We start from the raw sequence: 13,489 nt of genomic DNA, 5'->3' as shown, positions 1-13,489 counted from the left end.
TATTGGGACCATATGGCAGAGTTGAGAGAAAGGAAAAGGCACGATCTACAGCTAGTTTTTTTTATTTTTTTTATTTTTTTTGGCTGCGGCGGAGAAATTGTGGCGGAGCGGGGTATTTAATTTATTTGAATTAATGTAATCTTATTCTTACCGCAACGCCATCTCATCTATTCTCATGGGATCATTAGATACGTTGTTCGATGTTGCGCACCCCTTATTATGTATCCCTGGAGACGTCTAGAACAAAATCATTTACTTGATGGCTGATGGGTTGCTCCTTTGAACCTCAATTATATTATTTATTAAAGGAAATACTCCCCTCTGACCATCTTATCTGATACATAAATCGCACAACTATTCGTCAAAATGAGCAGCATTCCTTCCGAGCCCAAGTCTCCGGCTGAGTGGCTCAAGTATGCACAGAGTGGGGTCGTCACGTCCATTCCATTCAGACAAGAACAGACAACCGTTCAGGCAAGTAAAACACACTCTTACTTGAAGTCAGGCAACTAACAAACCATAGAATAGCATCAGCGAGCGGGATATCTATCTGGATGCTTCGAAGATCATGATACCACCATCCCAGCTATGGTATGCTTATACAGATATCTTTGCATTCACACAGCCAGAAATCACCATCTCTCCAGAAGCCTACGGATCAATGCAAATTATTGCAAGGGTTCTTACAGCGGACACACCCACCAATCTGAAGGTAGTTCCTGATACGATTTGCTGGATTTATATCTACGCTTCCGTCCTTGACCAGCCATTGTCAGTGTCGGTAGGCGATCGGGAGCCTTACTCCTAGAGCTAGGCCCAGCAACGGGAAACGTGGGGGTGAAACTGATCGTCTCCCCAGATCACATCGATCTCGAGTATCAAGATGTTTACATTCGAGCGGTGGATGAGGATTTGCAATCGAGTCTCGACACGCAGTTGCGCATTGCTCTAGTACTTTTTTGGAGGAACCCCTCCATTGCCATTGCCATTTGCTCGTATGTTGCTTCAGTGACCTCCGATATAGCGTTGAGTTTCTATGCCCAGATCAATGCTCAGGCAGTGGCATTGGGGCAACAGCTAGTAGCCCAGGCGATGATGGGGCCGGATATATGTCCTGCTCCTGTACTGAAGATTGACCGGTATATGTCCACCGTACGCGATGCGCTTGACGCGGTTACAGCATTTGAGGAGCAATATCAGCGTTTTCAGGATAATGAATGCAATGTGGGCAATTGGAAACTGGCATGGAAGGCATTGCTTCAGCATGCGCAAACCCAGCTACGTAAAGATGTTACTCTAAGAAAGGTTGCCTGGGAGAAGTATCGGGATGCGTGCGCGGTTGTGGCTCGTTGCCAAGAGCAGTGCAACACTGATAACAGGCAGCTCGGTGATGCTGAAGCCACGTTTCAAGGTGGTCTTACGACATGGTATAGGACAACATGCGTCGTTGCGGCGTTTGAAGCCCTGAGTGCAATCATCAGTAAGTCTCACACACAGATATCCTTTTAATCGACGTAGGGTTGTGTGGATGGACTGACAGGATACAGAGTTTAGCAATGCTCTTGCTATTCCCTCGTCAGGACCTAAATCTTGTATCAGTAACGCTGCAAAAAATATCACAAGCGCAATTGACGATACGATACAAATAGAAAAGCAATCCGATAAAACAGGCAAAATAATCCCATCATCAACATTCGAGACGCTTGGTGACTGCATACAAACCCTTGAACGCATGTACCCCAGTACGACACATCTTGTTGCAGCAATCAAGAAGCTTGAATCGGGCCCTAATGTTAGAATTTCTTATGGCGAGGTGACGGAGAGTAACGACAGAGATGCCGATGCTCGAACTATCATAACGCTAGCTGCGTGGGATAAATGGATTTTTGATTCCAACCAACAGTTGGAATACGCAGTCAATCAAAATATTCCAGGAGCTACTGCATATCGGCTGGCTCTCCAGAGGCAAGCTATGAATGGCAAGGCATTGGCCCAAGCTCAGGTAGAGGCTGTGAGGGCTGGCCATGAGTATGTTCAGGCTGCGATGGAGGTCATTGCCTGTAATCAAGACATTTCTGCTTTAGAGGACTTGTTGGACCAATTTAAGGACGAGAAGGAACAGTATACCCAGGCTAAAGCCAAATTCTTCAGCCGTATCTTGGCCGTTCGAACCAGCCTTGTGATGCAAATGCAGAAACTGGTTTGGGCGTACAAATACCAGTCTCTAGCGGATAGTTCAGTTGTACTTGACTCGCAGAAGTCTATCGCCGATTTCAAATCTGATATCCTCACTCTCGACTGGGAAATTCATTCAGCGGACAGAAAATACGCCACAGATTCCCAACGTATGTTTTTCATTTATTGTCTGTTCGCCATCCAGCAACTAACTGCGTGAAGCGTTCGAGTACCACACCTCCTCAAGCGAAGTTAGATAAGCCTATTCCCATGCTATCAGTGTCTGTCTACCTAACTGATCGCGCTGAACAGCTACCTGCCAACTATGGCGAGTTAATGATCCAGTGGCTGCAAGGCGAGAGCCACAGTGCCAGCTTCACCCTTGCACCGACTATCGACTCGGCTGACAAGAACAGCTTTGCCAGCGTTTTCAACGATGGCTCGCATTTCCGCCTGGAAGGTCTGGAAATATTCTTGCGAGGTGTCGTTCCCCGATCAGAAGCCATTCACAATGGAGTCGCAAAGGTTGACATTGACATCCTGACGTCGGGGGTTTATGGGGATATTGAGGAAGGAAAGATTTCCCACTTTACGAGCCTGGCAAGACAAGTGCAATTTTCTTATGAGATCACGGAATCAGGTGAGATAGGTGATACGGTTGTTCACGCTCGATTCCCAACAGAAGAACATGCTGAGCCAACACCGTTTACTCAATGGATGGTTAAATTGAGAAATCCCAACGACTTGGATTTAACGAAACTATCTGGGGCTGAGTTGCACTGGATGGGAAAGGCGAGGTTTGCGGAGGCGAAAGTATCTAGTTAGATGCGTATTGTAATAGATCAAATTTTATATTTCAAGTCTATGCACGGAATGAAGTCTTAGGTATGAAAGAAAAGATCCCCAGGCCAGCTACTCGGTATATCATCTTCTCTCATTGTCAACTACCTCCTTGTCACTGTTTCCCTCCCCCTTAACCCTTTTCCTTCCCTCCTCCTTCAACTTCTCATCGTCCGCCCGATTCAAAGTCACCTGGGGCATCAGCCAAAAGGCCAGAACGAACGCAAAGGCAGCCAATGCGGTACCGATCAGAAATATAATCCGGAACCCCTTTCGGTAAGCCGGGATCAATAGGGACCGAGCATGTTCTGCTTCTTCATGGGGTAGTTTGGAGAGGTAGTTTTGAGGGCTCGATAGGAAAGAGCGGGTTTCAGCCGGTGTGAGGCCCAGCGAGGAGATCGAGCTTGTGATGAGATTGTTTCTATTCGTAAAGCAAGGGTTAGTTGGTGTTCCGCTACCTAAGTCAGGTTGTCGGTACGTACATGATGGTTCCGGCGACGGCCAGGCCGAGCGTGCCACCAAGGTTCCTTACGAAACTGGGTTTTGTTAGCCTGTTTTCATCTTCCAGCAACTTTTTGTTAATTGATATGTGGGATTGTGGTAGGCGTACTTCCGAAAGGAGGTCACGACTGCCATATCTTTCCGTTCAACTCCTGCTTGGACAGCGATCAGGGAGCTGGGGCAGGTCAGTGTCAGATTATTCTTTTGCACACTTCTCATGTTCGGCGGAACCTACGGTTGTAATGTATTTCCCACCCCAACACCAGTCAAGAGTCCGTAACCGATCTGTTTTCCCAAGCCGGATGATTGATCTAGAGTCGAGAACAAACCCAGTCCAACGGCCCAGATCATCCAACCGAAGAGAATACACTCCCTATAACGGCCTACCCAGTGGACAACAAGGCCTGAGACGGTACTACTAACAGCTGATACCTTCGTCAGTTGGAACTGTCCAGATAAGGGATATGGAAGAGACATACTCTGCATCAATGTTACAGGCAAAAGCATCGCACCGGCTTTCACAGTGGAATACCCGAACACCAGCTGATAAAAGGTTGGGATATAGTACACTTGGACGAGGAAATTCCACCCGTTTATAAACATAGTCAAGCACGCACCATTCACAATCCGAGATTTGAATATATGCATCGGTACGAGCGGGTATGTTGCTCCCTTCCATTGCCAGAGCACGAACCCAACGGCCACGGCAAACCCTACCACAATCGTGGCAATGACATGGGCCGAAGCCCAAGGGTATTCACCACCACCCCACGTCAAACCCAAAAGCAGGACCGCGGTACTGCCTAGTGCGAGAAATGCACCGACGAAATCAATTGCCTTGAGCTTCATCTTCCAGTCCCCTGTTACCTTCCGTAGAGGCATGAAGAACAGCACACAGAGGGTTGTGATTGCCGTGAGTGGGAGATTCAGTCGGAAGATCCATCTCCATGAATCCTCGTTGATGGAGGATAATGCACCGCCGATGACAGGTCCGATTCCATTGGCGATTGCTACTACTGCACCCAGGATCCCCTGGTATTTGCCCCTTTCACGGAGCGGAACCACGTCGCTAACAATCATCTGGGCCACGGTCATCAACCCACCACCACCTACACCAGTAAAGGCACGAAAGACTATGAGCTGTGTGGCTGTCTGCGAAAGCGATGCTGCCAGTGAACCGATGAAGAAGATGCCGAGTCCGACGAAAAGGACGAGTTTGCGAGACCATATGTCTGAAAGGCGGCCGTATATGAGCTGGAAACAGGTCGAGGTGCTACTGATTGTTAGCCGCCCGCAAAGGGATCTCAGATTGGTTCATCACGTACACAAAGTATCCTCCAGATATCCAAGAGGCTTTATCACTGGCATCCAAGGCATTTCCAATGATTGACAAACTGGAGGCCAGAGTGGTCTGGTCCATCAATGCTATGAGGTCGACTGTCGAGCATGCTAAGAATATCTGATAACATTGTCAGCCGAAGATAGAACTTCTTGTGGCTATTAGTATACGTACCGTAATAATGGTGCTTTTCGGGACATAATTTGTCTGTTCATTGAAGGCATGGGGTGTCTTCGTCTCCCCACTGGTCTCTGCGACGGCCGTCCCCGAGGAGTCTGACGAGCGTGGAGGCTTGTCCGAATTGAGTACTGCTCCTGACATGGTGCTCAGAAGTATTTCGAAGCTATCGGGCGTGGGGGGGAAGTGAGGTATAGTGACGAGAACCGGCACATGCCTTTAAACGACGAAGAATACGACCATCCTAAATCGGAGTCACATTCTGGGCAATTCTAAGCGAGCGGATCCTCAGATGGAGATGGTGAAGATCGCTTTGCAGCAAAAATAAAGTAGCCCATGATTGTAAAAAATGACGAATCATCAATTCCGGCTCCGTTGACGGGATGGAGAAAGACAAGAGTGAAACGCTGCCGCTAGTCGATTAGGGCTAAGGAAATGATCAGCGCCAGTGTTCCACAACTTGCTCAAAAGGACTCATCAAGGTACTCACACAGGCCTGTCGCCAAGAAAACAACAAGTCCAGAACCTGATAGAAAGCGTGCAGATTGTGAGGACCTGCGTGCTTTTTGTATGTCAATCAGACCCTGACCAGGGACCTTGTGAGTGACTTTTGCCCGTGGATTGGTCTTCACAAGCCTCGAGCTTATGGACTGGCAGTGACCAGCATCACAATGACCGGTAATGAAGGAATTATGGGAGGCATTGAGTTTAATGGCTGTGAAGATCTTGTCTTGTCCTCGCACCCTGGGGGAAGGAAATCTCTGCCATATGTACGAATCACATACTATTTCCTACCCGATGTATGTGACTCCATAGCGCTATCCAGCATCGGCTTATGCATTATCCAGCCAATATCCACGTTTTATACCAAGCGGATACGATCTTCATTGTCGAAAGGGGCCAGTCATTTCCTCAAAAGGAGAATTATGTTCTTAGAACGAGAACAATAACGCCATGGGGGTGGGTCGTTGCCTTTGACCCTGTAGCAATCTGGTTTGCTAAAGTTAAATGTAAGAGATTTCGTCAAGGAGGGGTTTATGCATCCTGCAGGAGTATAACTTAGAGGCCGTCCCTCCTTGCCGTTTCTTATGTATTATAGGTCTACTGGCAGACATTTCTTTCATTTTTGGTAGCATCCATTCAAGTCAGGAAAATGGCCAATCTCAACGAACGCAATGTATACTTCGGGCGTGATTCCCTCAAGAAGTACTTTGATCCTGATTGCCAACCTCCACTCCCTCTAGTTGAGCTTCCAGAACATCTCAATCCATATTATCACGATGGTGTAAGAATCTATGCCAAAATGATGACGATGCACCCAGCAAACAATGTCAAGGCCATGCCAGGTACGTACAATACGCCATATAGTGAATCCTCAAGGGGCATACGCTAATAATGTAGCGATGAACATGCTCGAGACCAGTGTGACCCCTGGCAAAACAAACACTATTATCGAGTACAGCTCCGGGTCTACGGTGATCTCAATGTCTATGATCGCCAGAGTCATGCATGGAATTCAAGACACGCGTGCATTCCTGAGCAATAAGACAAGTGAGGCCAAGCTCCAGCTGATGCAGTTTTTTGGGCTCAATATCACACTTTTTGGCGGGCCCTCCCAACCCGAACCGTATGACGAGCGTGGCGGTATCCAGAGTGCCCGGAGGATGGCAATCGATTCGGACAGTGTCCTCAACCCAAACCAATACGAGAACGACAACAACTGGAAATCACACATTCGCTGGACGGGGCCCCAGATCTACAAACAGCTCCCTGAAATAAATGTTCTTTGCGCAGGCATGGGGACATCCGGAACAATGACCGGATTGGGCACATACTTCAAGGAAGCGAAGCCATCGGTACTCCGTCTGGGCGTGTGCACAGCCCCTGGCGATCGTGTTCCCGGCCCAAGGTCGTTCGCCTTGATGAAACCCGTGGAGTTCCCCTGGAAAGCAGCCGTTGATGTGATTGAGGAAGTCAATTCGTCGGACTCCTTTTCATTGTCGCTGGACCTTTGCCGTGAAGGCATTGTCTGTGGCCCTTCGTCTGGGTTCAACCTGCAAGGTCTCTTTCAGATGTTGGAAAAGCGCAAGGCAGCTGGTACCTTGTCCGACCTTGCAGGACCTGATGGTTCCATTCATTGTGTCTTTTTATGTTGTGACCTGCCATATCAATACATTGGGGAGTATTTCCAAAAATTGGGAGCTGACAAGTTCCACCCCATTCAAAATGAAGTGAGTTCAATGTAACTCTATCTCACTACTCCCATGTACTAACTCGCCGCCAGGGACTTACTAAAGTTGATCTATATCGCTACGACGAGAGCTGGGAGCGAAGCCCCGTCGTTCTTTTCACTCATTTTTACAATACCCCTAGCGTTTTGTCGGAATGTCTTCTAAGTGACATCAAGCTGAGGCCCCTGTGCTGCGTCCTAGACTTGAGAACAATGGCGGACTTTGCTTCATGGCATCTTCCCGGCTCCGTCAATATTCCCTTGCGGAGTCTCGACTCACACACAGCGAGGCCGTTCTCGGATCCCACTGTGCTAGAGGCACAGTGGCTGGAATTAGAAGCAATGTTCAAGGACCCGAGTGTAATCACCAAGCTGGAGTCCCATCATGTGCTAGTGATCTGCTACAATGGAGACACGGCCCGGGTGGCCACCAGTGTGCTGCGGGCCAAGGGCATCGTGGCTGACAGCCTTCGGGGAGGATACCAAGCTCTGAAAGACCACGGGCTATGGGGTAGCAGTGGAGTTGAGTCGGTGGAGAAGAGCACATATCCAACGGCAACCACGACGGAACTGTCCGTATCAACAAATTAACCACTGGACGCTAAGCTGGAAGGGGCATGGATTGATAAGTTCGGATCAACGATGTATCTTTTTTTCTTTTTTTTCTCATTCTGTTATTTTTTTTGCCTTTCATCCTTTGTTTGGCATGTTATGACGCTTTCACTTACATGATGATTACGATTATTGCATCAACTGACTCCGTGGAACCGATGTCTCTTACTCTCGAGTTGTAGTTCCGTATAGGATCCGTTTACAATCGAACATCCCATGAGATTTGAGTTGTTCGCTGAAAATTGCAAACAAAATGTTAGACCATTGAATCCAACGCAAATGTGCTCACTCCTAGAATTGCATGCGTATCTGTGCGTGAGATTTAATTGACCTGATCGGCATTTCAATCGGTGCAGGGAGACACCACACGACGCTAAATTCCAGAAATTTGCTCAATTGCGAGCATCCCCAGCCTCTTCCGGCCAATCAGCAGCTAAGGAATGTTGCAACCCTAACACGGCTGCGGCAGTTGCGATGAGGATTGTAAATCGAGGCCACGGGGATGATCAATGCATGCATCGGTGACACATACCCAGTCTCGCATGGATGGTGCAATCATGTCGGTGCTAAAGTGAGTTTGGAAGTGGAGGAATTCACCATCTGACACGTCCCCCGATACAGCTCATCTTGAAGATTTTTATTCGATATTTTGCCTTCGCTCTATTGCCCATCTTTTCCTTGCTTGGAACGTTTTCATAAAACGAAAAAAAAAAAAAACATCCTATTGCAGAAGTCCTCCCTTGTTAGTGCAGGCATCTACATATAATCATCGGTACAAACCTGGTCTCTCAGACTGTGATGAGCTTCGTGCCGTGCAACCGTCACGATGATGTCCATGGATGAAAAGTCCAGCGGCGGCCTGCCATGGCTGGATATGCCGGTCATGTTCCACTCGTCCAGAGCCGATACATGCAAAATGACACCGGAGCAATGTGCCTATCGGTCAGGGTACTGGAGATACTGGTACTTTCTCTTTCTCTACCAATATTAGAAATCCCCTGCTGATGATTGGACCCGGTACAGGTACGAAGCAGACCACGTCTATTCATTAAACACAGTGTATTTCCTTTGTGCGACTATCGGCTCCTTTACAATCGTCCATTTTCTCTCCAAGTACGCACCAGTACGAGCAAAACGAAGCGGCATATGGCGGAAAACGACGGCCATTGGGCGATACCTCACATACAAAGGTTATCAACTACCTGCAATTCGGTATTGCTCTCCGTCGTTGGGCGTGATTCTCCTGGGTATCATAGGCACAATCTTTTTCTTTGGTTGGCACCCCTAGTTCGCTCCATGGGTTTCATATTGCTGATGCAGATATAGCCATGACGCTCGGTCCTAGACCTTACTACTGGCCCAACTCGAAAGATGGCACAGTCTCTTATGGAAACAGTCCGCCTATCGCAACTCGCACTGGATGGATGGCATTGGCATTACTGCCTTTTGTGCTGTGGGTACCTTAACCCTTGTCCAATATCCGATGCTGACCAGCGCAGGGCTCTGGGCGCCAAAGCCAACCTGATATCAGCATTGACTGGAGTGTCTCATGAAAAGCTTCAGGTATTTTAATAAAGGCTAGAAATTATATAGCATGGCTAACCGATTAGGTCTACCACTATTGGACCAGTTATGCCATGTTTGTCCTGGCTTTGATACATACGTTCCCGTTCATAGTCTTCAATATCTGGAAAGGGCAGATGGTCGAGAAATGGAACACCAGCGTGGTCTACTGGACTGGGGTTGCGACCTTAATTCCACAGGCGTATCTGACATTCATGTCCTTGCCATCTATTCGGTAAGCTCACACCTATCAAACGTCGAACATCACTAATCAATTATAGCAACCGGTATTATGAATTTTTCAAGGCAACACACTTCCTAGTTGCACTACTCTTCCTTCTCTTTTTCTTCTTTCACTGTGATTTCCGCCTTACATCTTGGTAAGCTCTTCTAAGTCGGAAAACATACAGTCCGCTAACCGCTGTAGGGACTATTTTGTTGCCGGAGGTGCAGTATATCTCTTTAGTCTTGTTGCAGCATGGACCCGCACGCATCTCATCAACGGCCGTCACGCAGCCACAATTGACCTGCTCCCTTGCGGTTTTGTACGCATCAGGATCCCGACAATCATGTCTTGGCGACCAGGTCAGCACGTCTTCATTCGATTCGTGAGCCCACAGCTCGGCCTGCACTGCCTCACAGCGCACCCGTTCACCATCTGCTCTCTGTCACATGACCCGGACAAGGTCGGCAAGGCATCTGAGATCGTGTTCTACGTCAAGCCGCACCATGGCATCACGGCACGTCTGGCAAAGATAGCGGCTAAAAGCCCCGTGTTCTCCCAGACCGTGTTTTTGGAAGGGCCCTATGGCGGGATATCTGATACTGCTACTCCCGCCGAATTCGATACGGCTCTTGTCATCGCGGGTGGCTCCGGCGGTGGGTTTTCTCTAGCTATCGTCGAAGAAGCTCTTAGGGTGTATGGAAATATGCCAGATCTCCAGCAACGAGATATTCAAGTCGTTTTCGCCACGCGGAATGCCGACGTAGCCGAGTGGTACAGGGAGGAGATTGAGGACAGGGTCTCCATGCACGACATGCCAGCCAAAAGAGTATCTGTCTCCATTCATGACACCTCGTTGGAGCATGTCCAAACGCCGGTGTCTGCACCAGGAGCCAAAGAGCCATCCAACGACATCACCGATGAGGTTGAGCCTGCCTTATCAGAGAAAGGCAGTGGTACTGCAGCAATAGACCAGCACGTGAGCACAATTCGACATGGTCCCCGGCCTAACCTCCCTCATATTGTCGATACAGCTACGTCAACCATGGGTAGCCGCAGGATCGCTATCTTTGCGTGCGGTCCTGCCTCCATGCTACATGACGTTCGGAATGCGGCTGCTGAGGCGCAAAAGCGGGCGTGAGAGGAGGTGCTGAGGTCTATTTGCATACTGAACCGTTTTCGTGAGTGTTCATTTTTTGTGTCTCGGGTCATTGGTGTATGAGTGAAATGTTTCGCTGCGAGTTAGGTTCTGTTATCCAATTCAGATGCCACCACTTTTGTGATGGCACTACAGAAGTACTCTATATACCCTTTATACTTTTAATTGACTACTTAGTAAATATATACCAGGAGCTTTAGTTAGTCCCGGATGACTATAGCTTATGCCGGAAATAATCTTAGAGTGTTTTATTTTTACTCTCCGGGGACAACACTGACAGCTTTCTGGGCGAACATCTCCGAAGTACTACTAGCTATAGTATAAAGTTATGGCTTGTACGTAGCAGCTTTCGATGGCTAGTAGCTCTCAGTATTCTACATACAAGCAACATAGATGAATATGTGAGATCCTGCAGAATTTTCAAGGATTAGAAATTAGCTGACCGGATCCTTGGGTTTCTTCTAGTATTGCTTAATGCCTTTCATAAATGTATATCCGGCAAGGATAGGCTCACCGTAACTTCCGGCAGCGAGTCCTCGACCAGACTAATCATTGCTAAGTCATCTTCCTGCGTTAACTAGTGACTGATATCTCGTCGGTGCCAAAAACATGGTCGGTGTTACTACTTTCTCCACCTGGGAGTAGCGCTCGGATAATTCGGGTCAGCTTGGGTCGGGCCAGTTGGAGCGAGGTCATCCTCAAAACAATAATTGGCGCATACATCTAACTTGGCCTTGCAAAAGAGAAGTGGCATTGTAGCCGAAGGGCGACAGGGGATGGGGAAATGCATGGAGCTAGCTCGAAGCTAATCATGCTTAACATGCACCGTCCTCGTAGAGACTAGAGATGGTGTTCGGAGGCCTTAGAGACTGCCTACTTGGAGAGTCTTGGATTTTCAGCGAGGCAAGGCCTTCAACAGGGTTTTTTTTTTTTGCTTTTTGCTTTTTGCATAAGCGTATCGCATATTGGAACAGCTGATTCGAATCGGCTGTTGACGATGAACATATCTTTTCTTAGTGAGACATTTATTGCCTCTGATAGTGGAATCATTACGCATACTGGAGGTCTTAGGGTTTGTCAGTTTGCTCGTTCCTCAATCCTTTCGTGGCCCTAGGCTGCCTGTAGCCCCCGGACTAGTAGGCCTGAGATCTCTCGGAGGCGGTCATCATTTAGGTGACCCGCTATACAATCATTAAAATGAATGCCTCGTATGCCATCCAGCTTCCAGTGGAATCAAGAGAATGGCTATATTACCGTTCGTTCTCTTCAGTTACTTACCGAGCAGTAACTACCTGGTACATAGTTCACTTCTTAGAATCTGTTTCCTTCCTGAAGCTTAGAATAGTTGTTCCAATGTTACCGTGTAGCTTCCAGGTATATGACCGATCTCGTATGTGGCAATACATCACAGATAGGCAAATTTATGAGTGGTATTGTGAGACGTCATGGTGGATATCAGTCTCCTGTGAGGCCCGTCGTCAACGTCAAGGTCCTCTTGTCGGGCAAAGAAAAGACCAAATACTCCGAATAATGACATCTACATAGGGGCTGGGTCATCAGCCACGGCCTCGGACTAGTCAAGTATAAATACAAGATGGTTTGCCGCTGAATTCCCGCTGATGATTCCATCTTATCATATGTATGCTTTCTGTTAATCCTCGTCGTCAAGAAGCCGTCAGAATGAAAGGGGACCCTATGCTCCGTTTATTTGTTTCTCATCGGCTTAGGGCAAACGGCAATCATCCCTCTTCCTTCAAGCACCGGGCCATGCGACGTCACGCTTCATGCAAGTGGACTAGTCGACCAGTCTCGAGCCGATCCATTTGACCCCAGAAGTAACCGTTCTATCATGGTCACCACCTTTACACTCGTCAATTGCGGAAGTGTACTCTCTACACCATACATTCCGAATGCAACAGCCAGGCATGAAGACGAGAGTTTCCAGTCACTTGGACCACCTCCAGGAACGTTCGAGTCCCTTCGCATCCAGACGCAGACACAGCAGCAGGAGCAGCCACCACTTTCCAGTCTCCAGAGAGATTATCCAGTCGTGCTTTTCACACCAGCTGTGGGAACCTCGAGATTGATGTACACATCGCTGCTACAGGATATTCCCAGTAGCGGGTTTGCCGTCGTCTCCGTTGACCACCCGTATGATGCCGACATCGTGGAATATCCCGATGGCGACACGGTTCTCGGCGTACTCGGAAACATCAGTACAGACGCAGAATACGGGTCATCCATGAATGCTCGTGTTCGAGACATGATATTTCTACTTGATCAAATCCACGACGAAAAAGTGGTCAGAGACTTATTCCCTTGTCCCTGGGAAACCTGCATATCCTCCCTCTTGATCGAGTAACTATCATTAGCCATTCCCTCGGCGGAGTAACAGCCACGCAGACAATATTGGGCGGCAGTCGGTTTGTCGGGGGTATCAATCTCGATGGTACACTGTGGGGGTCTGTCGTGGACCAAGGACTGTCGAGTCCGTTCCTGCTGTTCAATAACGTGAGCCACCCTGCAGCGTACTGTGCCTTGACATTTTCTTTTTCTGACATTCACAATTCATGAAAGAGGCCATCCATGGTTCGAAGCACTCCCAGATTCAAGTCACATTCAACCACCCTACGGTGGTGTTCGATCATTCAGACCATCTGAAAAGCATCC

At 48.2% G+C, this 13,489-nt stretch overlaps 4 protein-coding genes across 4 annotated transcripts; 3 read left to right on the top strand and 1 right to left on the bottom strand.

Moving 5' to 3' along the window:
- Nucleotides 1-366: 366 nt before the first annotated feature.
- On the top strand, nt 367-3,000 carry ABOM_007788 (uncharacterized protein; the record flags this gene model as incomplete). The annotated part of the gene is made up of 6 exons (XM_022534917.1): nt 367-468; nt 524-781; nt 811-1,480; nt 1,548-2,345; nt 2,398-2,426; nt 2,488-3,000. 6 exons carry the CDS (start codon nt 367-369, stop codon nt 2,998-3,000), a joined length of 2,370 nt encoding a protein of 789 aa, XP_022387739.1.
- Nucleotides 3,001-3,099: 99 nt separating this feature from the next.
- ABOM_007787 (putative MFS drug transporter) lies at nt 3,100-5,176 on the bottom strand (the record flags this gene model as incomplete). Its single annotated transcript, XM_022534916.1, has 7 exons — nt 3,100-3,436; nt 3,498-3,551; nt 3,626-3,691; nt 3,752-3,941; nt 3,996-4,789; nt 4,842-4,975; nt 5,030-5,176. 7 exons carry the CDS (start codon nt 5,174-5,176, stop codon nt 3,100-3,102), a joined length of 1,722 nt encoding a protein of 573 aa, XP_022387732.1.
- A 1,009-nt stretch (nt 5,177-6,185) lies between these two features.
- ABOM_007786 (putative cysteine synthase B) lies at nt 6,186-7,853 on the top strand (the record flags this gene model as incomplete). Its single annotated transcript, XM_022534915.1, has 3 exons — nt 6,186-6,378; nt 6,434-7,263; nt 7,317-7,853. The coding sequence occupies 3 exons, from the start codon at nt 6,186-6,188 to the stop codon at nt 7,851-7,853; spliced, it is 1,560 nt and encodes a 519-aa protein (XP_022387733.1).
- Nucleotides 7,854-8,700: 847 nt separating this feature from the next.
- On the top strand, nt 8,701-10,801 carry ABOM_007785 (ferric reductase family protein; the record flags this gene model as incomplete). Its single annotated transcript, XM_022534914.1, has 7 exons — nt 8,701-8,837; nt 8,898-9,148; nt 9,201-9,327; nt 9,374-9,437; nt 9,485-9,672; nt 9,719-9,817; nt 9,865-10,801. The coding sequence occupies 7 exons, from the start codon at nt 8,701-8,703 to the stop codon at nt 10,799-10,801; spliced, it is 1,803 nt and encodes a 600-aa protein (XP_022387730.1).
- Nucleotides 10,802-13,489: the final 2,688 nt, after the last annotated feature.

Source organism: Aspergillus bombycis, assembly GCF_001792695.1.
Source record: "Aspergillus bombycis strain NRRL26010 chromosome Unknown contig00061, whole genome shotgun sequence".
NCBI lineage: Eukaryota > Fungi > Ascomycota > Eurotiomycetes > Eurotiales > Aspergillaceae > Aspergillus > Aspergillus bombycis.
Note: the sequence above shows the minus strand (reverse complement) of the source record. Positions and strands in the feature narration are given on the sequence as shown.